The sequence below is a fragment of the Vanrija albida genome (genome assembly GCF_041260175.1).
Source record: "Vanrija albida strain AlHP1 chromosome Unknown contig_3, whole genome shotgun sequence".
NCBI classification, from domain to species: Eukaryota; Fungi; Basidiomycota; class Tremellomycetes; order Trichosporonales; family Trichosporonaceae; genus Vanrija; species Vanrija albida.
Window position 1 is genome coordinate 1,987,396 of NW_027191422.1, and position 25,228 is coordinate 2,012,623.

Consider the following 25,228-nt stretch of genomic DNA (forward strand, 5'->3'; position numbering starts at 1 on the left):
GAATCGCAAAATCATCACGACAACGACCACCCAGCCCTCAGCGACATGTCAAAGCGGGCCAACAAGAGGCAGCTGCGAGAGCTGGAAGAGCTCGAGGCGCTCAAGGCCTCGACCCCTGTGCCAGAAGACGACAGCGACGAGGAGGAGGAGGACGACCACGCCGGGCCGGCTCCGGTCAACCCCTTTGCCGCGGTGAGCATTGGCTGCCTGCTGCCTGGGCGCTAGCTGATGCCCCAGCTTGGCGGAGACGACGAGCCCGAAGAGGAAGAGGGAGAGGAGGAGGAGGCCGCAGTGACCGTGAAGAAGAAGGTACGCCGTGCCCGGTTGCGCAGCTCACGCCCAGAACAAGAAGAAGAAGCCAAAGAAGAAGAAGCCAGCTGCGGCGGCAGTGGACGACGCCGAGTCGCCAGCGACCTCGACGCCAAAGTCAAAAGGCAAGAAGAAGGGCGGCAAGGCCGAGCCAGAGGCCGACCTCGACGGCCTGGACGAGGTGGACCGCGCGCTCGCCGAGCTCAAGCTCAAGTATGGCGAGGATGCGCCGGCGCCCGCCGCGCCCGAGCCAGTATCCAACGAGCCCAAGTCGGCCCTGGCGTTCCGCAACCTGCTGTCGGTCGACCCGAAGAACCTCGACGCCGACGCCGAGCTGCGGCGCTTCTTCGGCTCCAAGGTGGTGAGTATCGTCAGCTCGTTCCTCCCCGCTGACACGCAGATCGCATCGGCCACGCCCACGAACCGGAGCCACCGCGCGGCCGCGTCCTCCAAGGCGCGATACATCATCGCCAAGCCCAAGCCGACGTACCCCCCGCCCACGTCGCTCGCGGGGCTCAACATGCACGAGATGAGCGCAGACGACGTCGAGGACGTGTACGACCGCCGAGGGTGGGAGCAGACGGACCCAGGAGAGAAGTGGTACACCTTTGACCACTCGCCTGCGTGGCGCGAGGTCGAGAGGCAGTTCCTGGGCGCTGTGAGGTCACATGGTGAGCAGTAGCGCCGGGCGAGGGTACCTCGAACACTGGCTGACGCTCGTCTAGACCCCAACGAACTCATGGCCCTCCTCCAGGTCTACCCATGGCACGTCGACACGCTGCTGCAAATGAGCGAGATGTACCGCCTGCAGTCGGACATTGGCGCCGCGTCCGACTTTGCCGAGCGTGCGCTGTACGCGTTCGACCGGTGTCTCGTTCCCGGCTTCAACGTGCAGAGCGGCGCGTGCCGCCTCGACTTTGACTACGTCGAGAACCGGCCAATGTTCACTGCGCTGCACCGCATCATCTCGTACCTCGGCCGCCGCGGATGCTGGGTCACCGCCTTCAACTTTGCCAAGCTGCTGTTCGCGCTTGACCCGGAGGGCGACCCGCACGGCGCGGCGCTGTGGCTCGACTTTTTGGCCGTCAAGGCCAACCAGGGCCAGTGGCTCGTTTCGATGCTCGAGATGCGCGAGACAAGCCGCGCAGTGGCCCTGTGGCACGGTTACCCCGGCATGGCCTATGCCCGCGCCCTTGCCCTGCGCGCCGAGGAGGACGCGGCAAAGGACAAGGAGCACGAGAAGAGCACACAGGCGCTGATCACGGCCATCAAGACCTTCCCCGAGGTCATCGTGCTGCTTGCCGACAAGGTCGGCGCGGATGTGCCCGGCGGTGCACGGAGTAACCCATTGCTCCAGGTCGAGGCAGGGTACACGCAGTCACCGACGACAGTGCTCCACCTCCTGGCGCACATCTACGTCGCGCGGTCCGAGGCACTGTGGAAGGAGCCCAAGATTCTCTCGTGGCTGGGCAAGACGTTCGCGACGGCGCTTCCGCTCATCGACGAGGGCTCGGCACGCTCGCTCCGCGCCGAGGCGCACGCCATCATCCAGACGCCGCGCGACCTCGGCGCCGACGGCGACCTGGCAGTGCCGCTCAACATCTGCCGGCACGTGCTCTGCTCCGAGTCGACGTCGTGGCTCGGCTTCCTGCCGCCAGCGATCAAGACGCGCTCGTTCCACGCGTACGACCCGCTGCCGCCCAGCACGGCGGTGACGGCGTACGACGCGGCCTACTTTGACCCCGTGGCGCGTGCGCGCGGCGCCGGGTTCCGCGGGCAGGCCGACGCGCAGGGCCAGATGTTCGAGCGCTTCCTCGGCATGGTGCGCGGCATGATTGGCCAGGAGCCGGCGCAGTGGCCGCAGCCGATGCAGGAGGCGTTCCAGCAGTTTGCGGGCGGGCGCGCACCGGGCGACATGCCGGTCGACCAGCGCGCGGCGCTCGTGCGCGACCTCGTGCGGACGTGGGAGGAGATTGTGCGCGGGTTCCAGAACGGCGAGATGGACGTGGGCGGGTTCGGTGTGGTCGACGGCGAGGGCGGCATGCCGGGGGCCTTCCCGCACTAGGTGTGCATTGTATCTATATGCATGGCATTGGTTGGCGTGTTAGTGGGTGCGACGTCGAGTTGGGTGCTGTGGCCCGAGGTCATGCTAATGATGCAATGTGGTGCTCTACAGTGCTCTCTACTCCCTCCTACTCGCTCTCCTCGCGCCAGCGCGCAACCCGCGCATTCCCCTCCTCGACCTCGAGGCGGCGCCACTCTGCCAACGAGCTGGGGTTGACGACCCAGATCCGCGCTCTATCCCCCGCGCCCTCGCCTCCCCTCGGAATACCGTCCGGCACGCCGGCCTCCCTCATGACCTTGAGCACGGCGCCGCGGTTGTTGGTGAGCACCGTCGCGCGGCGCTGCACCCCGGCCAGCATGGTGCGCAGCGTGTGCCCCGAGGGCAGGCGGGACGGGGGCGGGAACACGGTGCCCCCGCGGAGCGGGTTGCGCGACTTGCCTCCCTTCCGCTTACCCCCGCCCGAGCCCTCCGTGTCCTCGTCGGGCGTGGGCCCGTCCGGCCCCGCAGCGATCATGGCGGCGCACACGTGGGCGACGACGGCGTCGAACGGGCTCTCTGGCGCCTGCGGGGCCGGGGCGTCGCCCTCCTCCAGCACACGCACCCGGATGGCCTGAAGCGCGCCCGTGTCCCCGCGCCAGCGCGAGTCGGCCCAGTAGTCGGCCCCCGAGCCGAACAGCGCGGCCGCGCGCGCGCGCTCGCGCTCCCCGCCGATCAGGTCGACGAGGCCGGGCAGCCGCTCGCGCACCTCGCGCGTGACCCAGAACCGTGCGCCGCGTGGGAGCCGCGCGCGGAGCTCGTACACGAGCGGCCGCGCCATCTCGCAGCGCAGCTGGTCGCGCAGGTCCCTGCTCGCGCCGGTGAGCCGCAGGAGGATCCCTCCGCCCGGGGCCGCGTTCGCGCCGTCGGCCGGGACGGGCCCGGGGCAGATGGGCCGGAAGCGCGCCTCGAGCTCCGCTTCGTTCTCCGGCAGGGGGTGGTGCGTCGAGTCGCAGCACAGCGCGATGAGGACCGAGAGGTCGAGGATGATGTCTGGCGCGGGCGTGGGATCGGGGAACACTGCTAGTGCCGGTGGTGGGGGTGCGTCGGCCCACGCCGAGGCAAAGTCCAGCTCGATGCCCAGCTCGCGCATGGCCGCAAACGTCGCGGGGATGCGCGCGTCCGCGTGCCCGCCCTCCGGATGCTCCTCTAGCCGCGTGAGCACGTAGCGCACGCGCGGCGCCGGGAGGCCGGGTAGTCTTGCGTGCGAGGCGGCGGCGGCGACCAGCGCGCGCGCCTGCACCAGCAGGCTGTTTGTCAGGCGGGGTGCTGGCCTTCCGCCAGAGTCAGAGTCCGAGTCGTAGTCCGAGTTGAGGTACGAGTCGTGCTCGCGAAACTCGACGAGCAGGCGGCTCTCGCGTATCGTGTTGACCTTGACCCACTCGTCGCCGCCGCGCGCGACGACGTCGACCTTGGTCGCGCCGGCGCCGCTCCCGCCGCCAGGTCCGGGCCGCTTGTCGAGGCTCTGCCATATGCCGAGGAGCGGACCCTCGGAGCGCCGGAACGCGTCCCACACGCCCTGCAGCGACACCAGGTTGGTCGAGTACTCTGCCGGCGGGGCCTTGCTGCCCGCCAGCGCGTCGACCGTGTCGCGCTCCTTGCCGACCTGGGAGAGGAACTTTGTTATCCCCGCCACGGAGCCCTGCGCATAGTCGTCGGGGTGGTGCCAGTCGATGATGGGCGGGCGGTACCGGTCCCCCGGGGACCCCGAGGCGATGTACCCCTCGATGTCGGCGTAGAGCGCGTTGAGCTGCGCCGCTGCGGCCACGAGGGGGGCGGGGGCGGCCATGGTCTGGGGGTTAGCTACGTCCCGCTGCATCTACCCACCTGTATGCTCTCGTCGTGTTGACAGCAGCAGCTCGGCATCGCGCGAGTCGAGCAGCACTTCAGCTCGCGTGGATGGCCTCCACCTCGCGCCACGTGGCTCTGCCCCCGCCGTCGCGTTCATGACGTCCAATTTCGACGCGTCTGATCTCTTTTGCGACTTCGCAACGACGCGACGACGACCATGACCCAGGACCTCGACTACGAGGCACAGCGGCTGCAGAACATTGCGTGAGTTGCCGCCCGGGCCCAGCTGACGGCAGGGAAAACGCGGCGCTGCTCCTCGAGCTGGGGCTCGACCAGCCCGCGTTCGAGAAGAAGGCAAAGCCAAAGCCAAAGCCAAAGAAGAAGCGCGACGGCGCAGAGTACAGCCCGGATGAGGTGCGCCGCTCGGGGCGCAAGCGGCGCGCGCACACTGTCAGCGACAGCGAGAGCGAAGCCTTCGACCCGAGCGACTCGGAGGCCGAGTACCGCCAGCCCGCCAAAAGGCAAGGGCCGGCGCAGTCCAAGCAACCCAAGCGCAGGACGGGCGACTACGAGCCGCAGCGCAAGGCGCAGCGCCTGGGCGTGCGGACGCAGGACCCGTGCGTCGAATAGATGTCGCAAGCTGACCCCGCAGCAACCAGCACGGCCACATCCCCGGGGTCGAGGTCGGCCGGTGGTGGGCGTCGCGGATGGACTGCTCAACCGACGCGGTGCACGCGCCGCCCGTGGCGGGCATCAGCGGGAACCGCGACGACGGCGCGTTCAGCGTCGCGCTGAGCGGCGGCTATCCCGACGAGTAGGTCCCCCCAAGGCGCCGCTGACAGCCAGCGTCGACATGGGCGAGGCGTTCACGTACACTGGCGCCGGGGGCCGCGACCTCAAAGGCACGGCCAACAACCCCAAGAACCTGCGCACCGCGGCGCAGACGTTTGACCAGAGCTTTGACCACCCGAACAATGCGGCGCTCAAGGTGGGTGTCCAGGCTGGAGCCAGCTGACCCCAGCGCTCGTCGATTACCCGCAAACCCATCCGCGTCATCCGCGGGTTCAAGCTCGACTCGGCCTTCGCCCCCGCAGAAGGATACCGCTACGACGGGCTGTACGTCGTCGAGCGCGCGTGGATGGCCAAGGGGCTCACCAAGGGGCTGCTCGTGTGCCGCTTTGCGTTTCGGCGCCTGCCGGGCCAGCCGCCGCTGCCGACGACGGAGGGGGACGAGGAGGGCGAGGGTGAGGAGGAGGGCGAGGGCGAGGGCGAGGGCGAGGACGAGGACGAGGCCGAGGTCGAGGACGCCGTGGCCGTGGAACCCGCAGAGCGTGGCAGCAAGCCCAAGGCCGTGCCCGACGATGTTAAGCCAGCACCCAAGCGCAAGGTGGAGCCGGCGGACGACGCACCGCGCCGCGGGAGAGGCAGGCCGCGCAAGTCCGAGACCGTGGGCCAAGAAGCGCCTGAGATCAAGACGGAAGCAGGCACGCGCCGCATGAGCGGCCGGCCGCGCAAGCTCATCGAGACGATCGAGGTGTCCTCCGATGACGACGATGACGAGGTCACGCTCGTCGAGACCGTCGCCATCGCCGCCGTCAAGCGCGGGCCCGGGAGGCCACGTAAGGAGCCCAAGCCTGCGCCGACTCCCGGGGCCGTCGCGGTCGCTGAGGTAAAGCGCGGGCGCGGGAGGCCGCGCAAGGAGCCCCAGCCGGCGCCGACTCCGGTCCGCCGTGCGTCCCTCCGCGTCAGCGTCGAGATCCCCAGCCCACCTCCCCGCGCGCGCGTCTCCGAGCCCGCATCCCAGCCGGCCCCGGCCCGCCGCCCGACCCGCGCCCGCCGCTTCGCCTAGCCTTGCCCCGCCCCGCCCCGCCCCACCCCACCTGGTTGTATTGTTTTGCATACTATATCGTAGGTTGCAAGCCTGCCCTTCACAACAAGTCTATCTTCTGACCCTCAGCCCCGCACAGTACCGTAGTCGCCCATGCACACATGCCATACTAGAACTGGCGGTTGACAAGGATCGCACTTGTCTCAATCTTGATACCCTGGCGCGAAGCCACAAGCTCAATCTTCGCCTCGATCCGCGTGAGCGGTACCGGGACGGTCCAGCGGAGCGCTGGTGGACGGTTGTCTCCTTCGGTGTGGAGCTGGGTCGGTGGTGGTGCGTTCTGGCCATTGATCCGGAGAGCCACTTCTGGCACTGGCTTTGCCTCGTCGTCCGCATTCTTCTCCACGTGCGCTGTGAGCTCGAGCTCGGTCGTGTTGGCGCCAACAAGAAGGACGTGCACGAACACGCCGCGGTAGTTCTGCAACCTGATGGCCTTGCGCGATCCCTTGGGCTCGGGTGCTGCGGCAAAGCCCACGTCGATGTGCTTGATTGTGGGGTCTTGGGGCACATCGGGCTCCTGCACCGCGCTGGACGGGCGGCCACCGACAGGCGAGTCGGCGAGCAGGGGCGCGACCGGCGGCGGGGCGACGCCGCGCTTGCGCGCCTCGTTCACAGCCACCATCTGCCGGTAGATGGCCAGCGCCAGTGGGGGTAGCGAGTTGATCCACGCCTGCTGCTCTGCCTGCGGGTAGCGTCCGAGCGAGGCGACCACCTCCTCCGACACGACACCTTGCGGCAGCTGCGGAAGGTACGACGGCTGGGGCATGCCCAGAGCCTGCTGGGCAAGTTGCTGGGGCGTGAGTCCCCCTGGCGTCGCCGGCGAACCGTAGGCCGCGTATGCCTGGGCCTGCTGGAATGAGGCGGCGGCACGCATTTCTGGCGTGACGAGCATCGGGTGTTGCTGCAGCTGAGGGATCTGGGCGTGGGGCGTGTGTGGTGAAGGAGAAGGCACGCCGTGCAAACGCCCGGGCGCACCGAGCGATTGCCTCGGCTTACTGGGCGGTTGGCCCTTCTGCAGGGGCTGGGCGAGGCGCTCGCGAACCAGACCGCGGTGGATCTGCACAATCTCGAGCACCTGCCGTGCGTCGCGCCAGACCTCACTGTGCTCTTCGTTGTAGTTCAAGGCGTTGTTGGCCATGAGTTCGACCTCTTGGAAGAACTGGTCTGCGTTGTCGTATCTCCGCCCGATCATGCGTTGCTCAATCTCCGTGAGCGACACAGGGTGCTTGATCCGCTTGTAGTAGTCTGGGAATTCGCGGCGGTCCGGCAGTGCGAGGAAGATGGTGGCGATTTCGCGATCCGTACCGCTGTACCGAGATTAGATCCCATCTCATCTCACTCCACTCGACTCACTCGCCAGACTTGGCCTCCTTGATGGCTCTCATACACGGCTTGATCAGCTTGTACACCGTCGGGCCGTCCTTCATGTAGCTGCCGCGCTTCTTGCCAGTGCGTCCGCTGCCGTCGTCGGCTGGCGTCGATGGTCCAGCAGTGGCCGGCGCTGGGGACGCCGCATCCGCCGTGATACCGCGACTTGTCGTCGGCGCGTCATCATCCTCCGAGTCGGTATCCTCCTGCTGCGACGTTTCCCGGCTGTAGAACGTGCGGGTGACTTTCTGCACAGCGTCAGCCGCAGCCTTCCCCCGCCCTTCGCTACCCACATGCAGCTTCTTGGCCCACTGGAACAATGTCGAGTCCTTGATGTTGTCTGCTGAATTAGCCCAGCATCCTCTCCCATCATACCACCACTCACATCGCTTGGCGTTGTTCCAGATCTGGCCGAGATCATGGCACACGTCGCGCAGCGTGTCATACTTGGCCGCGTCGAGCTTGTCCTTGACCTGCTCGAGCGAGAAAGGATGCTTTATCGTCTCGTAGTAGTCCGGGAACTGGCGCTGTCGGGTCAACCACGTTCATCCGAGTCAACCCACCTTATTGGGGAGCTTGATGAACGGCTGCGCAAGCTGGTCACCGCTGGAGTAATGTCAGCGTCGCGTCCCCTTTCCATCACTCGTCATCGATACCCACTCCGAGTCCTTCATGGCCATAATCTTGTAGTAGAGGGCCAATCCAAGCGCCTTTGCACGCTCTGGGTCTTTGGGGTCCATGTCGTTCTTGTTGACAATGGGCTCTGGTGTAGGGGTGCGCCGCCGCTTGCTCCTTCCCTCGCTGAGGATCAGACTCGGGTCGACGCCAAGTCGACGTTTTCGTTCCTTGGGCTTTTCTGGCGAAGCTGTCGACGCCGGGCCTGCATCCTCGGTCTTGACTGCCGTGGGCGTGCTTGGAGCTTGTGCGCTCATGGTGGATGCTGTCGTTGTATGCAAGAATGGATGTGAGTAGTGCAACGACAAGGACGCGACGATGTGGGGTGGTGGTTGGGTGCTTGTTGCTCGCTGGCTGCGTGTTGCAATAGGTGGCGGTGGCGGCGCGTGCTGGGGTGGTGTCGAATTTGATTCCGTCGCCCGCGCACAGACCGTTGGCCGTTTGTTTGTGTTGACAAGTTTCCAGGCGTGCCAGCCAGATTTCGGAGCGGCGGCCTCGGCGAGCGACTCGAGCGACGAGCAACAACAACAACAGCAACGGCAAGAGCGATAACATCGACAGCATCAGCAGCATCCACTGCACAAGGACACAATCCTTGCACCTAACCATACTCCCAGCCAGCACCACGCCCCCAACGCCCTGCCCAACCCTTCGGCGCACGACTCACCGCCACCATGGTGGCCCCATCACAATCGCGGCCGCCCCTCGGGCTGCACATCCAGCCCGCATGCCTCCAACACAAGTACATCCGGCACGCAAACTCGAACCACATCTTTGAGCGCCCAGAGCGCCTCCGCGCCGTGCTCCTCGGCTTTGCAGGTGCCCTCGCCCGACTCGAGGCCGCCGACGCCGCAGAGGCCCCAAAGCCCGAGCCCGAGTCTGACGACTTATCATCCATGCTCTCGTCTCTGTCGTTAGGCTCGACATCCGCCTTCTTACCGCCCTCGCATGTCGCCATTGTTCCGCCTCCCACTCCACCCGCCACCCCCGGCCAGATCCTCAAGCACCACCCCGCCGTGCAGATCACTCACTCGCCCCCGATCGAGGCGCCGTTCCCCTTCCTCCCAAAGGCGCGGGGTGCCGCCCTCCCATCCAGCGAGTACATGAAGGAGCTGTACACGTGGGCCAGTGAGGCAGTCGAGACGATCCGGACGACGGGTTGCGAGTTCCCGCAGGACAAGGGCCTCAACGCCGGCGACCTCTACCTCGGGCCAGGGTCGGTCCTCGCCATTGAAGGATGCGTGAGTGGGGATTGCGGGTTGAGTGATGGCCGTCTGACGCCGATCAATCAGGTTCAAACCGTATGTCAGGCCGTAGATGGCGTGTGTACAATCGACGCCGCCGCCGCCATTCAAGAACCACGGACGCCGGTTCAGAATGTCAGCGCGGTGCCCCCTCGTCCATCGACGCCCCAGGCCGATCCGACGCCGGCACCACCGGCCTACAACAAGGCTTTCTGCGCGATCCGCCCGCCCGGGCACCACTGTGGTGAAGACGAGCCCTCTGGGTAGGTTTGTGGCTGCAATACAAGCTGACGGCCCAGGTTCTGCTACGTCAACAATGTCGTGGTTGGGGCCATGCACGGTTCGTCGACACTCGTCGCTCACAGCTCACACCGCAGCGTACCTCCAACACGATGTCGACCGAGCCATCATCATCGACTTTGACCTGCACCACGGCAACGGGACCCAGGCGCTCGTCATGCCCCTCAACGCGGCGTCGTACGCCGAGGACCTCGCCATGGCGGCCGGCAAGCCACCGAGCGATCTGCGAGGCCTCAAGGGCCAGCGCCGAGGCTGGAAGGGTTTCTACGGCTCCGTGCACGACATTTACTCGTATCCATGCGAGGTGAGGCGCTACCACCAGCCGCCACTAACGCTACAGGACGGCGACCTGGACCTTATCAAGGATGCGAGCTTGAGCCTGGCGGCGCATGGCCAGTACATGTGGGTAGTGTATGATGCCTCACGCTGACGACAGTGAAAACATCCATCTCCAGCCTTACGACTCGGAGGAGGACTTCTACAAACGCATCTACCCAATGTACACGGCTCTGCTTGACAAGGCACGCCTGTTCCTCCGCGACACCGAGGCCGACCCGGAGCGGACTGTGGTGTTCATCAGGTGAGGGCGGCCCGTATCACCGAGCTGACGGCAGCGCCGGATTCGACGCCTGCGAGCACGAGCACCAGGGTATGCAGCGACACAACCGACGAGTCCCAGTCTCCTTCTACTCGCGGTACACGCGCGACCTTGCCGCGTTTGCCGACGCACACACAGGCGGCAAGGTCGTGTCCGTCCTGGAAGGCGGCTACGGCGACCGCGCGTTGACCTCGGCGGCGATGGGCCACGCGATCGGTCTGCTCGGCCGTGAGGGTGCTCCCAGCTGGTGGTCGGTCGAGGAGCTCGACAACGTGGGTGTCCATTCGTTTAATAGCTAACACCCACCAGCTTGAGCGGGCCACCAAGAAGAAGAAGCGTGGGGGCAAGCTCGCGGCCCTGCCTCCCGACCTGACTTCGACGCCGCACCTCGCCCGCGCACACGCGCTCCTGTCGCACTTTGAAGGTTCGGCCCCGGTGACACCAGCACCGAGCGTGAACGCCACGCCGCAGGCGACTGCCAACGGGCGCATGACGCTCCGCGAGCGCCGTCCGAGGACGTACGCCGAGGACACGGACATCTGGAGCTCGTCGCCACGGGATACTGGCCGGCGCCGGCGCGGTGCCGCCACGACGGCCAACACGCCCGTCGCGACGCCCCGCAGAAACGCCGACGGCAAGACAGAGGACGCGTACCCCAGCCCAGTGTCGAGTCCGACGGCGGTACCTCCCGAGCCGAAGATTGAGGCCCCGGCTCAGCCCAAACTCGAGGCAGCGCCAGTGCAGCCCAAGCTTGAGGTTCCTTCCGAACCGGTTGACTATGCCTCTCCCATCTCCGAGGTCTCGGACGCGAGTGAAAACCCAAAGATCATTCTGAAGATTCCGCGTGTTACTCCACCGCGTGAGGAGGACGTCAGCAGTGTGGCGAATGGAGCAGCGCGGGCGCCGGTGTCTGCAGCTCCTCCTGTCGCCGCTCGGCAAGACCCTCCAAAGGTTGCCCCGCAAGCAGTCCGTCCTTCAGCCCCCGCCGCGCCTGTGCCTGCTCCGTCCGCTCTCCCAAAGACTGTGACGACAGCACCAGTTGTTGCTCCGGCAGCTGCGCCCAAGCTTGAGGCACCTGCCAAAGCCAGCAACCCGGCCACGCCGACGACGTCAGTACACGCTCCCACGGTTCCCGCACAGCTCCACGCTCCCAAACCTCCGAGCGCCGCTGCTCCCAGCCAACGTGTACCTGTCACCTCCCCTGCCCCTGCGTTCCGAGGTCCGCCTGGAGCGCCACCTGCAGCTCCGAGCCACCACTTCTCAACGCTGCGCCCGAGCAACTTCGTGCCAGTCGAGCTGCCGCCACCACCGTTCCCCGTTTCGCGGGCGGCTCCGTCGTTCCCACAAGCCCAGCACATTGGTTACGCCGCGCCACCCAGGCAGGGCTACCTCGCCCAGCAGTATGCGTCAACGGCGCCAGCAATCGGTGCAGGGTGGCCGTCTAGTGGCGCACCAAACGGCCCAAACACCACTTTGTTATCAGAAACGGCGTCATTCCACGCTCACAACAAGCCGTCTCAGGTTATCGGTGCGGCCAACGGTGACCGCTCGGCCTACCCACTGTACCCTGCGCTCCCTGCTCAGTCTGGCCATGCTAGCTACGCACCAGGGGTGGTCCTGCCCGGCAGTAATGGAGGCGCAGGGGCGGCAGGAGGTGTATCAGCCACGCGGGAAGCTGGCGATGCCGGCACGCATTTCGGACCACAACACTCTTTCCCCGTCGGCGGGCCCGCTAGCAATTTTCCGAGCTCGAGTGGCCATGGTCAACATCACCCCTCGACTCGGCCACCTCCCCAGTAGCGGTTAGTGTGCGTGGCGTATTGTTACAGAGCTTGTTGCAAGCCCCCCCAAAGTCAGGATGATGCCTAGCGCCGTTTCAGCGCCTCTATCCGCGCCGGCCGCGCCAGCCAGCTGTGCACACCCTTTTGTTTAATGAAATCCATCTGTAGCAATGTACAACTAGATGTGATTCTATGGCCTGCGCAGAGATGCGCCTACTGGTGGGTGTGGGGTGCTGCGGGCGTGCCGACTGTGGCTCTGCCCGCGCTCCAACCAATGCTACGTGCGTGCGTGCGGCATGGCCGCCGGGAATTGCGTGAGAGTTCGTGGATGAGTGTGGTGTTTGAGTGTTTGGTGTGTTTGTACACTAGGTGCCAGATAGCGTCCGTTTGGTGTGTTGTGTGTCGAGCAGTCCAGGCTCATGGGAAGGAAAAAGGGGCTGTGGTCCAAGAGGAATTGTTCGGATCGCCTGATTGAAGCGATTGCACTGTCCGTGTGCGTGCCGTCCTGCGGCTGATGGGTCGTTGTCCCTTTTATGTAGTGTGGGCGTCGTGGGCGTCGGTGTCTTAGAAGACCTCGAGCGAGCTCCAGGTGGGGGGCGCGGGGAGCGGGGGCAGGTGCTTTGCGTCCCAGACGGGGGCCAGAGACGCGAGAGGCTGCTCGTCCTGGTACTCTGGCTCCCAGTCCTCGCGCTCGCTGAGCGAGTCGTCGGAGCGCGAAGGGATGAGGTGGGGCGTGTCGTCGTCGTCGGCAAACTTGACCTTGCGGTTGCCGCGGGCCGGGGGCGACGAGGCGCTGTCGTCCGAGCAGTCTGAGCACGACGAGCACGAGTCGTCGTCGGAAGAGGCAAAGACGACCGTGGTCATGCTGCAAGCCGTAGGCGTGCGGAGGATGGGCTCTGGAGACATTGAGCGCATCGAGCGGCCGTCGTCCGAGAGGTCGGGCTCGGACATGTCGTCGCCGATGAGCTCGTCGAGGTCCTCGATCGTGCTGAGGGCGGGGACGGGCTCGACCGAGCGCGAAATGTCCTCGGCAGTGAACGAGTGGCAGAGCGACGAGCGGCGCAGAGGCGACGCGTTGAGCGTGTTGCTGCGGGGAAGGAGGCCGTTGGAGAAGGCGCGGCGGCAGGCCTTCTCGGCGTCGCGCTGAAGCTCGAGCTCCTCGAGCCACTTGCGCTTGCCCTCCTCGCGCTCGTAGCGGCCGGCGAGCTTGACAATGCTGCCGACGCGGCTGGCGAGCTGGGTCAGGCGGGTAAGCTGGGTGCTGTAGACTGCACGGTGCTTTGAGGGGATGGCGTGGGCCGGGGGAATGGCGAGGAGGAAGCTCTGGGGCGACGACATGCCGCCGAGCTCCTCGCACTCAAAGTCGGACGACTCTGGCGAGTCAAAGCTCGAGGTGGTCGTCGTCGTCTGGTTCGAGTTGCAGCGCTGGAGGGGGGCGGGGGCAGCGCGCTGCTGCTCGAGGTCGATGCCCGAGGCCTCGAGCACGGCGTTGATCTCGTCACGGAGCTTTGCGTACTCGTCCATCTTTGCGGCCGTCTCGCTCTGGATCGCCCAGAGGAGGTAGGCGCTGGGGACGCGCTCCTTGAGGGCGGGGAGGACGTGGCGGCGGTACGCGTCGACCAGAAGTGACCGTGCCTGGCGGCGGTGGGCGCGGGCGGGCTGCTGGTGGACCGCGACGTGGGCGGGCGGCTGCGCACGGCCGGCGGGGTTGGGCGAGCCGGTGGGGAGGAGGGGCGAGAGGAGCGAGAAGAGAAGCGACGAGGGGGAGCGGCGCGATCCCGAAGCGCCAGCGGCGGCTGACGCGGGCGAGAGCGACGACGACGACGAGCACGACGAGTCGGAGCTGGTGCGGGGCGAGTCGGCGACAGGCGCTGGTGGGGGCGGAGGGGGCGCGGCTGCGGCGGCAAACGAGAGCTGGACCTCGTTGACGACGCGGTGGAGCGTCGCGATGCACTCTGGCTCGAGGTCGAGGGTGATTGTCGAGCCGTTGACGAGGTGGACGATGATTGCCTGCTGGGGCAGGGAGAAGGTCACGTCGTCTACGACGCCCCAGACCCAGCTTGCCTTGTCTCCGAGGAGGACGTTTGTGCAGTCAATGTCTTCCTGGAGGCAGAGGCTGCGGTGGGCGAGGAGGTTTGGGGGCAGGGGGAGGGCGCGGGATCTGGTGGGGTCGCGTCGCGTCAGCGGGTCGTCGGGGCAGTTGTTGCTAGCCAATACTCACGTGTAGGGGTTTGTGGGGAGGGGGAGGGTGAAGAGGATGGTGGGGGGGCACGGCTGCGCTGCCGAGGGGACTGGGAGGAGGCGGAGGAGCATGGTGGTGGGTGGGGGCGGGGTTGCGGTGGGTGGGTGGTAGTGGTGGTGGTGGTGAAAGTGCTGTTGCCCGTTAGTCGCGTTGTCGGCAGTCGAGTCGTGTGGTCGTCGATGTCGTCGCGTGAGTGGTCAAAGTCAAGTCGACAAGAGACGGTCGAAGACTTTGCACGGCAAAGATGAGTGGAGAGGACGGAGGAGCTGGCAAGTGATGTTTTAAAGGAGCCTGCGTCCGTCGCTGGCAGCTTGCTCGATCCAGGTTGTGGTCGCTCCAGCTCGACCTCTTCCCGTGGGATGACCATGTTTCCCGCTGATCACGACGAGTCTGTGCGAGGGGAAGGGGCGCAGGGGGGCGCAGGGGCGGCAAAGGGCCCAGCGCGTGTCGTGCCGTAAGCTACTCACGGGCTGGGGGACGGGTGGCGCGGGCGCGGCGGGCGAGGCAAGGGCAGGGAAGGCAGAGCGGACGCGGGCGTAGGGCGCAGGGTTAGAGTGTGTCGCCTCAGGCTGTCCCAACTGATCGTCGTCAAGCGGGCGGGCGCGGGCGGCACACGGGCGGTAGATTACGGCACGGCGGGCGGCGGCTGCGGCAGCAGAGCCAGGGGGGGGCCAGGCGGGACGGGGAGCGGGAAGCGTATACCACGGCGTCGGCCCTGGCGTAGACGAATTGGGCTTTGCCTCCCGTGCTAGCTACTATGCACCCACCCACGACTGATTACATCCTCATTATCGGTGTGCGCGCCACTCGACTCCCGCGAGTCTTGGAGGAGGGAGTGCGTGGCGCGGGCTGGTGTTGCTTATCGCATTGGTTTGTGCGGGGTGTGTGTGGTGTTGCCGTGGCCGCCATGGCCGTGCAGTGCAAAGTGCAGTGTGCAGTGTGCGCCGCAGCCCACACCGTCGCCACCCAGCCGCGCCCATCCGACGAATGGATGCAGCCGCCCTCCCCCCAGTGGCCCAACACACGAGCGCGCGACGCGCGACTCCCTCGCCGCAGAATGAATCAGATCTGCTCGTCCTACTGCGGCTCTGCGGCGCGGCCCACCCCCGCCCAGAGTCAAAGTTTGCACCCCAAGCAGCACCAGCCACAATGATCCGGCGTCACCAGTGCTCTGGGTCAGGGTGGCGTGGTCAGGGCAGCCCGGGCAAACCACCCACCCACCGCCGCAGACATCACCAGGCCACCACCCACCTCAGCGGCTGTAATAACCACCACGGCAGAGACAACGGCAGCGCCGCGGGCCGAGACACACCCCGAGCCCGCGGGCGCCGCCAGAGCCACCCGCGGGCCGTTACCGTATGGCTTGGTCGTGTGCTCGTCGGCAGTGCGCAGTGCCAGTACCACGGGCGAACCTTGCCGGGCGAACCTTGCTCACGCACCCCGCGCACCCCGTTTCACCGCGCGTTCGATGGGCAGCGACGAACCCAGATCCTAATGCCGCTGCGTACGCGACTTGACGTGCATAATTGGCACTGGAATAGGCCTGGACACAATGTGCATCGTGAATGCGCTCGGCGGCGCAGAATGCTAAAGCAGAGGCAGAATGCAGATCTCATCGCATCTCCTTCTGTCCAGGACTGAATACAGAAGACGAGATACGATGAGATGGTATATAGCTAGCTCGGCCAGCTCCAGCTCAATTGCTCACTCAATACCCCATGTACACGCGACATTGCGCATTGAGCCACGCCACGCGCGTGCGCCACGTCCTGCCCACTAACCGACTACCCAGGCACACTTCGGACCACACCCACGGGCACAGGAACCGGCACAGACTGACTGCTCCCTGTCCAACCGTAATTATCCACGCACGCACGCACTCACAACACACGCACTCACGCACGCACGCACCGCGTGCCTGCCCTGCGGCATGCGGGGGCACTAGAGATGGCTGACGACGGGGGTCGTGGCTGCTGCCACCTCACCCGCACTCTACACTCCATCCCGGCAAGCCCCACCTCATACATGCAATGATAATGACTCTATGCGCAAGCATACGCTGCGCTCTTATGCGGATATAGGGGGCAGGGGCAGCCATGCCAAGCGACAGACGGCCCACCGCCGCCCAGGCGCCCAGGGCGGGGCGTCACCCGAGATGAGATTCGCCAGGCTGCGCACGCACGCGATAACGGCATACCCTCTCCTGGCTCGCACCGTCGATCGCTGGTCGCCCCGGCACTGCCGACTCACTCCCGGTCGAGCCGTCGCGAGCCCGGCAGCCGACTTTTTTTCTACTGCCAAGCGGCGCGGCGCCTAAGTCATGGCCGAGACTATTGCCTCGAACGTGAGGAAGATGACCATGTTGGTCTGCAGGTGGGTGTCAGTGGCAGCAGCGAGCAGGTGGCACAAGGTGGCACCAGGTCCAATATGCGACTCACGGGGACGGCACTGTTTAAGAATTAGGTTAGCAACTGGAACAAGGCCACAACTGTACGACGCCTGGCTGGCGGCAGTGCGCGACAAACACTGCGAGCATGCGCACATGCGCACGGCAGCGTGCGGCAGCAGCCACGCTCCGACGCCACCCAACTCCCCATCGCACTCACCGGACAATCGTCGGTGTCAAGCCAGCAAACATGACGCGCCAGCCTTCCCTCCGCACGCTCTGCACGGCCACGTTCCACATGCTCGGCGCCTTGACCCCGGGTCCAGAGTACGCCGCGTCCTGCATCCTTGTCTTGATGACGTCGAAGGGGAACGTGGCCTGTGTGTGGCGTGAGCCTGACTGCGGTACACCAAGCGGGGCAAGTACACTCACCACCCACGCGGCAACACCAGCGGCACCGCCCGCAGCCATCAGCTCGGCCCAGCTCAGCCCACTGTTAAGCTCCGCCTCGGCCTCGTCAATCAGCGTGTCGTGCTTGTGGGGAACAGGGTGCCTCTCGCCATCGGGCGACTTGCGCCACTTGAAGAAGCGGCACAGGCCCTCGTACCTGCGGGGACAGTCAGTTTGTGGCACAAACTTTGGTGCGCCACCGGTGAACTTTGGGTTGTAGTACAGCAAGCTCCCATCACCCGAGGGACACATGGCGATGCGCGTGTACCCATGACCTCGGTAGGTTGTGCAGGTGACGGTGGTTGCCACCGGCCCGTCGACCGCCGTCCGACATACAACCCCCCTCCCCCCAAGCATCACCCACTCACGTAAAGAAGTACGGGCCGTACGCCAAGTCACGGCAGATGGTCGCCGACAATCCGCGGTACAGGCCTCGGACGCCGTGCAGGCGCACAATGTCCTTGGTCACCTGCCAGGCCGAGGGGTTCTGCGACGGCGGGAGCGACTGCTGCTGGATCTGGCCGTCAGCGGGGCGCGGGGCAGGGGGCCTACCTTGATAAGCTCGATGGGGCATGTGAGCAGGCTGGGGGTGGTGTTAGTGGCTGTGGCAGTGGTCGAGCTTCCATCCTCTCTCCAGTCCCCTCCCTCCCCAGTACCGAAGCTCGCCCACACCTGCACTCACGACGCGGCGATACCACTCCCCGCACCAGCCAAGCAGATGCCCGCGAGGGTAGGCTCCTGGCCTTCTGGCGTGTGCTGGATGCGCATGAAGAACGAGTAGGACGAGAAGACGACGCCGTTAAGCTGCGGGGGTTAGTGCGTATGTCGGCGGGCGCGGGGTGGCACGGCCACCACGGCACACCCCTCCCATCCCAATACGCACGAACGCAATGCCAGCCTGGGTCCGTCAGCTCGGTCGCAGCTCACGCCACTCACCATGGGGCTCATGACGCCCTTGAACAGCCCGGGGACGCGCTCCTCGCGCACGATCGAGCCTGGGGCGTGAGCGGGGGCTGCGGTGGAAGAGGGGGGAGGGCGTCGCAGTGGCGCGCCGTACTGGCAGCGGGCAGGTGGTCACACGCCACAGCTGTGCTGCGTCGCGACCACCAGGGACAGTGTCACGCGTCACCGCGCCGCTGCACACGGCCGGGATCACGCGCCCACGATCGCCACCGCCACCACACCCACACGGACTCACGGAACGCGCCGAGGATCGAGTTGTACCGCCCATTGTACTGCGGCGTCTGGTAGCGCACCTTGACGACGTCGAACGGCTGGCCGACGACGAGGCCGACGCCGCCTGGGGTGTGAGCGGAGCGAGCAGGGAGCGAGCAGGCCAGAGGGGAGCGGAGCGAGCAGCGAGCGAGCAGGCCAGAGGGAAGCCGGCTCCACCCCCCTGCGCCTCACACTCACCGGCCACAACGCCAGCAGCAAAGTCGACATGGGGGGGCACGGCTGCCGTCAGCAACGTCGGGGCGGCGGGCTCACTCGGCGCGTCAGCGGGGGCGGGGGCGGGCTCGGCGCTCATGCGGGCTGTCGTGGTCGAGTTGTGGGTGGTGGGAGATGTACGTGCGGGGTCGCAAGTCAACGGTGGGGCGGGGGGGTGGGGCCCGGTCGGGTGATGTGATGACGGCTCGAGCGAGGGGTTGGAGCGGCCGGTCGGGTGAGCTGTTGCTGGCGAGCAGATTCCCGAGGCGTCAGTGAGTGGTGAGTGCGGGACGTAGATGAGAGAGAGGGAGTGAGAGAGAGTAGGAAGGAAAGTTGCACGCTGGCGACCACCGTCGCCGTCGTCGCGGTAAGCGCGCGCCTGTCGTCAACAAAACTCGGCGGTGTCCGTGTTGCCGGAAATCTTGGCGCGGCGTACACCTCCGCCCAGCGGCCCACCCAACCGCGTCATCGCCATCGCACAGTTGGGTGGCTCTCGTCTCCTCGTCCTCCGCATTGCCTTATCCATCCATCCATCCGCACTACTCACTCGTCATCACGCAGAGCAGCGCGAGCCCACAAGCAGGCCAGCACAAACACAAGCGCACCAGCACGCAGCCCAGCCGACGCCGGCCAACACACCGCGCCAACCCCCCGCGCCCGCGCAGATCGCGCACACTCCGACACCGCGGCATCGGCCCGGCGACGCCGCCGCCTGCACCCCGCGCAACACGGACCGGACCTGCTGCGTCTACGTCTACGCGTCTACACGTGTAGGCCACGCTGGAGCCCGCCTCCACCTCACTGCGCGGCCTCCACCCCGTCATCCCAGCTCACGACCTAACCTCCTCTCCCCCCACCCCGCTCGGCGCTCGCTGCGCTCGCCCCTCGCCCCTCGCCCGCCACCATGAACCTCGACGAAGAAGTCCGCCTGTACACGACCAACGCGGAGCGCGAGCGCACCGAGAACCTCGCGACGCTGTACTCGATCATCGTGAGCCTCGAGTATCTCGAGCGCGCGTACGTCCGCGACTCGGTCAGCAGCAAGGACTACGCGCCGGCGTGCACGCGCCTGCTGGCGCAGTACAAGAGCCTGATGAAGCTGGTCGGCGAGGAGATTGGGGGGGTCGAGGCGTTTATGAAGCGGTTCAAGGTACGCCCCGCGCGCCGCGCCAGCGCCGAGTTGCCACACTGACGCACGGCCCAGATGGACCACCCGGCCGCGCTCCACCGCCTGCAGGCTGGCGTCCCGGCCACGGTCGAGCACGCCGACGCCGGAGACGGCGCCGAGAGCGGGAAATACGTCGCCGAGGCGACGCAGGTGGGTTGGGATGGGCTGAAGGGACGCTGACGCCCAGGCATTCATCACGTTCATGGACGCGCTCAAGCTCAACCTCCGCGCAAAGGACCAGCTGCACCCCCTGCTCACAGAGGTCATGACGGGCTACTCCAAGTTCAAGGCCAGCGCCGAGTGGGAGGGGCGTGCCAAGATCATCCAGTGGTGCGTTGCCGCTTGAGCTAGCTGCTGCTGACGAGCCAGGCTCATCACCCTCAACACCATGAAGGCCTCGGACGAGATCACCGACGAGCAGAGCCGCCAGCTCCTCTTCGACATCGAGAACGCGTACAACGAGTTCTTCCGCTCCCTCAGCAGCAGCGGCTAGCCCGCGGCGCAGATACAAGCATCACATGATACAGCAGCGTACAAACTACCCCTCCATCTATACCTCACTTCATCACCAGGCCGAGCTTGACCGTCATCGTGTTCATGTAGTCCTCTGTCGGGTCAGCTACGCTCGAATTGTGCTACCCACCGGCTTGCTTCCGCATCGCCCAGTACTCCTGCAGCAGGTCGTTGAGATTTGTCTCGCTCTCGTTGATGAACGCGGCCATCTCCGCCTCGAGCACCTTCTGCTCTCGCAGCAGCTCGTCGCGCTCCTTCTGCGACTTGTTGCGGTCCTTCGACTTGACGACGTAGCTGGAGTCAGCGATGCCCACCGCACCCACTCACTCCTCTTTCAACACCTGGATCTTCTTCGTCGCCTTCTCCCTAAACTCGACGGCCATCTCCTTCTGCCGCGCGAGCCGGTCCTCGGCATTCTTGATCTGTCGGTCGAGCTGCTTCTGGCGTTCCTTGGCCGCCTCCTGCTCGATGTTGACCTGCTCGAGCTGCGTCCGCAGCGCCGTGCGCCGCCGCCGCCCAGCCTCGGCCTTGCCGCGCTGCGACTCGATCTCGCGCTCGAGCTCGATGAGCCGCTTCAGCTCGGCCTCGAGGCCCGTGATGATCGTGTTGCGCTTCGTGTGCTCGGCCGCCGAGCGCACGTACCCGGCGTGTGTTGACCGCTCGGCGGCGAGCTGCTCGCTCATCTGCCGGATCTGTCCCTTGATCCTGTCGGGCGAGCGGACGAACCGCGACCGCGCACTCAGCGTGTTCTGCTGCAGCACGGCCAGCTCGCGGCTCTTCTCGGCCGCGTCCTCCATGATCCGCGACCGGTCGCGCTTTAGCTCCTCCACCTCGGCCGAGAGCTTCATCTGCTGCTGGCGCAGCTCGAGCAGCTCGTTGTGGATGCCCTTGTTGCGCTTCTGCTTCTCCTCCATTTTCGGCCGGTCGGCCTCGCTCTTCGCCCTAGGCGTCAGCAATGCCATGCTTCTTACACCCACTTCATGTCCCCGATGGCCGCATCCAGGCTGTCTAGGCGCCGGCGCAGCTCCTCGGCGCGGTCCATCTCGGCTTGGCTCCGCTGCGCCACCTCGAAGTGAAAGCGCTGGCGCTCGTCTCGGAACTTGGCAAAGTTCATGATGCCGCTCATCACGGTGCGCAGACGCGTTGGCTCGGGGCGCGTCAGGTCGGCAATCGTAAAGTCCCTGATGCCGCAGAGCAGCGCGAGCGTGCGGCAGTGCTGGTAGAACATGATGAACCCGAGCCCGTCCGAGTAGAGTTCCTGGTGGGTTAGGGCTAGCGACACTCGCGACCCACCCTATACTGCATCATGCCGAGGAGAGACTGCTTGGGCCCTTCAAACTGGTCCACGGGGATGGCCATGAGCGAGTAGAGCAGGCCGTTCCAGATGGCCTGGGTCGTCGCGGCCGTCGGCTTTGTGAGGTCCTCGGGCGACGCGGTGATACACAGCGCCGCGAGGCAGTCGCACACCTCGGTCGTAGTCATCATCGGGAATCCCGTTAGCGGGATGGGCTGGTGGTTCTGCCGCGACATGCTGGCGATGTGGTCGAGTGAGAGAGTGTAGTGGAGAGAGCTAGGCGACTCAAGTCGCGCTTGACTTGTTTGTGCAGCTGTGTCTTGTTGTTGTTTTGAGCTTATGTAAGCGGGGCTTATCACCAGAGGTCCAAGCGGCTAATGGCAGAGGAGTTGCAGTGTTAATGGGATTACAATTGTTGATTAGGAAATCCTACAAACAATTACGTGTCAACGCACCCCCATTTGCCACCACCCTGGCCGAAAAGCAGTCGCGTTGACAACAAACAAACAACGAGGTCACACCACAACACTCTCTCCACCCATCCACTCTCGACAGCCATGGCTCCAACACGCCCCTCTGTCGATTACCTGACAGAGACGCTGCCGACAGTCGTCCCGCCCATCTTTGACCAGGCGCAGGGCACGACCGCCAACCACCGCAAGAACATTGTGCAGCTGCGCAAGATCCAGGAGAAATGCGCCGAGATCACAGAGAAGACACCCAAGGGCGAGCGGCTCGTCGGCGAGCGCGCCTTCAGCTCGCTCTTCATCGACATGGTCAACCGCATCCTGCCCGTCAAGAAGGGTGTCGGTGTCGCTGACAGGATCGTCAAGTTCGTCGCGGGCTACGTGACATACATCACCGAGCAGGACGCCGAAGACGACACCGTCACCTCGCGCTTTGTCGCCAAGCTCCTCAAGCACCTGCTCGCGGGCATGGAGGCCAAGGACAAGAACGTGCGCTTCCGCGTCACGCTGCTCGTGGCGTCGCTCATCAACGGGCTCGGCGAGGTCGAGTGAGTGTAGCTGGTGGGGCAGAGCTGACCCCAGCGACGACATGTACCAGCTCCTCAGGCACTGCCTGGTTGAGCGTTCGCGCGACAAGGAGGCCGTCGTCCGTGTGCAAGCTGCCGTGGGACTCGCCAAGCTTCAGTCAGGCGAGGACGAGGACGACCTCGAGGAGGGCCAGGAGCCGCTCTCGCAGATCCTGCTCGACCTGCTGCGCTACGACTCGGCCGTCGAGGTCCGCCGCGCGGCAGTGTACAATCTGCCTACGACCCCCGAGACGCTCCCCCACCTGCTCGCCCGCACACGCGATGTCGACCCGATCCTCCGCCGCACCGTCTTCATGGGCTCGCTCGGGCCCGCCCACCTTCCCGACGCCCGAGTGCTGTCGATTGCGCAGCGTGAGAGCGTGGTCCAGAACGGCCTGGGTGACCGTGACCCCACTGTGCGCAAGGCTGCCGCCGCCATGTTGGGAGGCTGGCTTGACCAGGCCGACGGCGACGTCCTCCAGCTCCTCACCCGCTTCGACGTCGTTTCGAGCAACGTTGCCGAGGACGCGCTCATCTCCGTGTTCGTCACCCGCCCAGACGTGTTTGACAACCTCGAGCTCGACGATGCGTGGTGGGCCTCGCTCACCCCCGAGAAGGCCTTCCTCGCACGGGTGTTCGCCGAATACTGTGTCAACAACAACAAGACCAACCGCATGGAGGAGGTGATGCCAGTGGTCACCGCCCTCGCGTTCAAGATCCAGGACGAGTACAACAAGCTGGTCGGCCTCAACGTCGACGAGGACGAGGACAAGGCCGCCGAGCAGGCGTTCATTGTTGGCGAGCTCCTCCGCGTGGCTATCAACCTCGACTACGCCGACGAGATTGGCCGCCGCAAGATGTTCCAGCTCGCGCGTGAGATGATCTCGCAGGGATCCCTGCCCGAGACGCTCATCCCCCGCTGCATGGACGTCCTGAGCAAGATCACCGACGGCGAGCGCGACTTGATCCGCCTCATTGTCGACGTTGTTACCGAGCTGCGCGTCGGCGACGGCGACGTCGAGACCCAGGAGCCCGCTACGCCTTCCAGGTCGACTATCGGCAGCCCGTCTCGCCCGACGCGGGCGCCGGTTAACGACGACCCCGAAGCCCGCAGGCGCGAGGCGCTTATCGACTACCGCTGCCTGCTCATTTGCACCAGCCTGCTCGAGCGGGTCAACTCGCCGTGGCAGGACAACACCGTGTTCCACGGTCTGCTGCACGATGTCATCATCCCCGCCGTGCGCAACAAGGAGGAGCTCGCCCTCCGCGACCAGGGCCTCATCTGCCTCGGTCTGTGCTGCATGATCGACCAGAGCATGGCGACCGACACGTTTGTCCTGTTCATGCAGCAGATGAACGCTGCGGGCGAGGACGACGAGCTCAGGGGTAAGGTCATGAAGATTGTGCTCGACCTCTTGATGGTCCACGACATTGGCACGCTCGTCGCCAAGACCATGTCGGTGGATGCGGTGCCGGCTCTGCTCAGCCACATGCTCCAGCAGGACGTGCCTGAGGTCCTTGCTGTTGCGGTCGAGGGTGTCGCCAAGCTCATGCTGGCGGGCATGGTCACGGACGCGACGGTGCTGCAGCACCTCGTCTTACTGTACTTCCACGCCGACACGGCCGACAACCAGCCGCTGCGTCAGTGCTTGTCGTACTTCCTGCCCGTGTACTGCTACTCGTCGTCTGAGAACCAGCGGCGCATGCTCGAGGTGAGTTGTGTTTACGCTTCGCCCGCTGACGCCAGGTCTTCCCGTTGGTGTTTGCCAACTTTGCGCAGAACGAGGATGAGGAGGATGCCACGCCCGTGGCCCAGATCGGCCTCATGATGGTGGACTGGCTCGACCCACACAAGGCTGTGTAAGTGGGTGCGAGGGGTTGGGGCTGACTTTTGCAGCGAGCGCGCCGGTGCCGTCGTCGACCTCAACGTCCACCTCGACCTGGCCATCTCCATCTTCAAGCTGCTCTTGACAGAGGAGGGCCGCGACACGCGCAAGACACTAACGAGCTACCTTGGCAAGCTCAACCTGCCCGACAGCGCCGAGACGGACGCGTGGCGTCCAAAGGCAGTGCTCGCCCTGATCAACACTCTGAAGGAGGTGAGTCGCACCCGTAGATGAGCACTGACGCCAGAAACAACCCCTGTCGGATGCGACGTCGCGCAACTCGCTGTCCAAGTTCCAGGTGTCGTTGCTCAAGCTGTACCCCGAGCTCGAGGGGTACGACGAGGAGACGTTCCGCGCCGAGGGCGCCGAGCGGGAAGACACCAAGGAGCTGTGGGGCTTCATCGACGATGTGTGAGTGGGGCCTTGGGCAGTGGGGGTGAATCAGTGTTGACAGTGCATAGGGAAGAGATTGAAGAGGCGCCAGAAGCGCGGACACGACGAGGAAGCCGCGCGCCATCACAATCTCGACGCACAGCGTCGATGTCTGTTGACCCGACGTCCGACTCTGACGCCGCTCCCGTGTCTCGTGTCAGCAAGCCGCGGCCCGAGACTGTGGCCGAGGAGACTGAAGATGACGAGTCTGAGGACGTGGAAGGGTTACTGGACAGCGATTAGTGTGTGAACCGACGTGACTGGGTGTGAGCTTCTTGTATTGTATCAATGCATTGTGGTGGGCGACGCGAGTCGTACGTCATTAGGCGGCGGGATGCACG

General features: G+C 65.6%; 10 protein-coding genes across 10 annotated transcripts; 5 read left to right on the forward strand and 5 right to left on the reverse strand.

Annotated features, from left to right (window-relative positions):
- Positions 1 to 45: 45 nt before the first annotated feature.
- On the forward strand, positions 46 to 2,374 carry Q8F55_004049 (uncharacterized protein; the record flags this gene model as incomplete). Its single annotated transcript, XM_069352573.1, has 4 exons — positions 46 to 192; positions 238 to 309; positions 344 to 980; positions 1,035 to 2,374. The coding sequence occupies 4 exons, from the start codon at positions 46 to 48 to the stop codon at positions 2,372 to 2,374; spliced, it is 2,196 nt and encodes a 731-aa protein (XP_069209991.1).
- Positions 2,375 to 2,501: 127 nt separating this feature from the next.
- Q8F55_004050 (uncharacterized protein) lies at positions 2,502 to 4,199 on the reverse strand (the record flags this gene model as incomplete). The annotated part of the gene is made up of 1 exon (XM_069352574.1): positions 2,502 to 4,199. The coding sequence occupies one exon, from the start codon at positions 4,197 to 4,199 to the stop codon at positions 2,502 to 2,504; it is 1,698 nt and encodes a 565-aa protein (XP_069209992.1).
- A 219-nt stretch (positions 4,200 to 4,418) lies between these two features.
- On the forward strand, positions 4,419 to 6,050 carry Q8F55_004051 (uncharacterized protein; the record flags this gene model as incomplete). Its single annotated transcript, XM_069352575.1, has 5 exons — positions 4,419 to 4,465; positions 4,498 to 4,818; positions 4,854 to 5,015; positions 5,048 to 5,189; positions 5,223 to 6,050. 5 exons carry the CDS (start codon positions 4,419 to 4,421, stop codon positions 6,048 to 6,050), a joined length of 1,500 nt encoding a protein of 499 aa, XP_069209993.1.
- Positions 6,051 to 6,198: 148 nt separating this feature from the next.
- Q8F55_004052 (uncharacterized protein) lies at positions 6,199 to 8,389 on the reverse strand (the record flags this gene model as incomplete). Its single annotated transcript, XM_069352576.1, has 6 exons — positions 6,199 to 7,396; positions 7,443 to 7,705; positions 7,751 to 7,797; positions 7,843 to 7,984; positions 8,021 to 8,063; positions 8,118 to 8,389. The coding sequence occupies 6 exons, from the start codon at positions 8,387 to 8,389 to the stop codon at positions 6,199 to 6,201; spliced, it is 1,965 nt and encodes a 654-aa protein (XP_069209994.1).
- Positions 8,390 to 8,806: 417 nt separating this feature from the next.
- HOS3 (histone deacetylase) lies at positions 8,807 to 11,719 on the forward strand (the record flags this gene model as incomplete). Its single annotated transcript, XM_069352577.1, has 9 exons — positions 8,807 to 9,373; positions 9,425 to 9,639; positions 9,676 to 9,716; positions 9,754 to 9,980; positions 10,017 to 10,078; positions 10,113 to 10,256; positions 10,291 to 10,546; positions 10,584 to 11,383; positions 11,707 to 11,719. The coding sequence occupies 9 exons, from the start codon at positions 8,807 to 8,809 to the stop codon at positions 11,717 to 11,719; spliced, it is 2,325 nt and encodes a 774-aa protein (XP_069209995.1).
- Positions 11,720 to 12,619: 900 nt separating this feature from the next.
- Q8F55_004054 (uncharacterized protein) lies at positions 12,620 to 14,368 on the reverse strand (the record flags this gene model as incomplete). The annotated part of the gene is made up of 2 exons (XM_069352578.1): positions 12,620 to 14,216; positions 14,277 to 14,368. 2 exons carry the CDS (start codon positions 14,366 to 14,368, stop codon positions 12,620 to 12,622), a joined length of 1,689 nt encoding a protein of 562 aa, XP_069209996.1.
- A 2,242-nt stretch (positions 14,369 to 16,610) lies between these two features.
- Q8F55_004055 (uncharacterized protein) lies at positions 16,611 to 18,661 on the reverse strand (the record flags this gene model as incomplete). The annotated part of the gene is made up of 10 exons (XM_069352579.1): positions 16,611 to 16,664; positions 16,736 to 16,745; positions 16,904 to 17,061; positions 17,116 to 17,290; positions 17,502 to 17,650; positions 17,686 to 17,716; positions 17,816 to 17,937; positions 18,061 to 18,128; positions 18,332 to 18,433; positions 18,547 to 18,661. 10 exons carry the CDS (start codon positions 18,659 to 18,661, stop codon positions 16,611 to 16,613), a joined length of 984 nt encoding a protein of 327 aa, XP_069209997.1.
- Positions 18,662 to 19,465: 804 nt separating this feature from the next.
- Positions 19,466 to 20,222, forward strand: VPS28 (Vacuolar protein-sorting-associated protein 28; the record flags this gene model as incomplete). The annotated part of the gene is made up of 4 exons (XM_069352580.1): positions 19,466 to 19,711; positions 19,766 to 19,879; positions 19,917 to 20,059; positions 20,099 to 20,222. 4 exons carry the CDS (start codon positions 19,466 to 19,468, stop codon positions 20,220 to 20,222), a joined length of 627 nt encoding a protein of 208 aa, XP_069209998.1.
- Positions 20,223 to 20,286: 64 nt separating this feature from the next.
- On the reverse strand, positions 20,287 to 21,772 carry NUF2 (kinetochore-associated Ndc80 complex subunit nuf2; the record flags this gene model as incomplete). Its single annotated transcript, XM_069352581.1, has 5 exons — positions 20,287 to 20,336; positions 20,373 to 20,536; positions 20,570 to 21,184; positions 21,220 to 21,500; positions 21,536 to 21,772. The coding sequence occupies 5 exons, from the start codon at positions 21,770 to 21,772 to the stop codon at positions 20,287 to 20,289; spliced, it is 1,347 nt and encodes a 448-aa protein (XP_069209999.1).
- A 321-nt stretch (positions 21,773 to 22,093) lies between these two features.
- On the forward strand, positions 22,094 to 25,130 carry YCG1 (chromosome condensation complex Condensin, subunit G; the record flags this gene model as incomplete). The annotated part of the gene is made up of 6 exons (XM_069352582.1): positions 22,094 to 22,551; positions 22,586 to 24,281; positions 24,317 to 24,429; positions 24,467 to 24,668; positions 24,703 to 24,866; positions 24,917 to 25,130. 6 exons carry the CDS (start codon positions 22,094 to 22,096, stop codon positions 25,128 to 25,130), a joined length of 2,847 nt encoding a protein of 948 aa, XP_069210000.1.
- Positions 25,131 to 25,228: the final 98 nt, after the last annotated feature.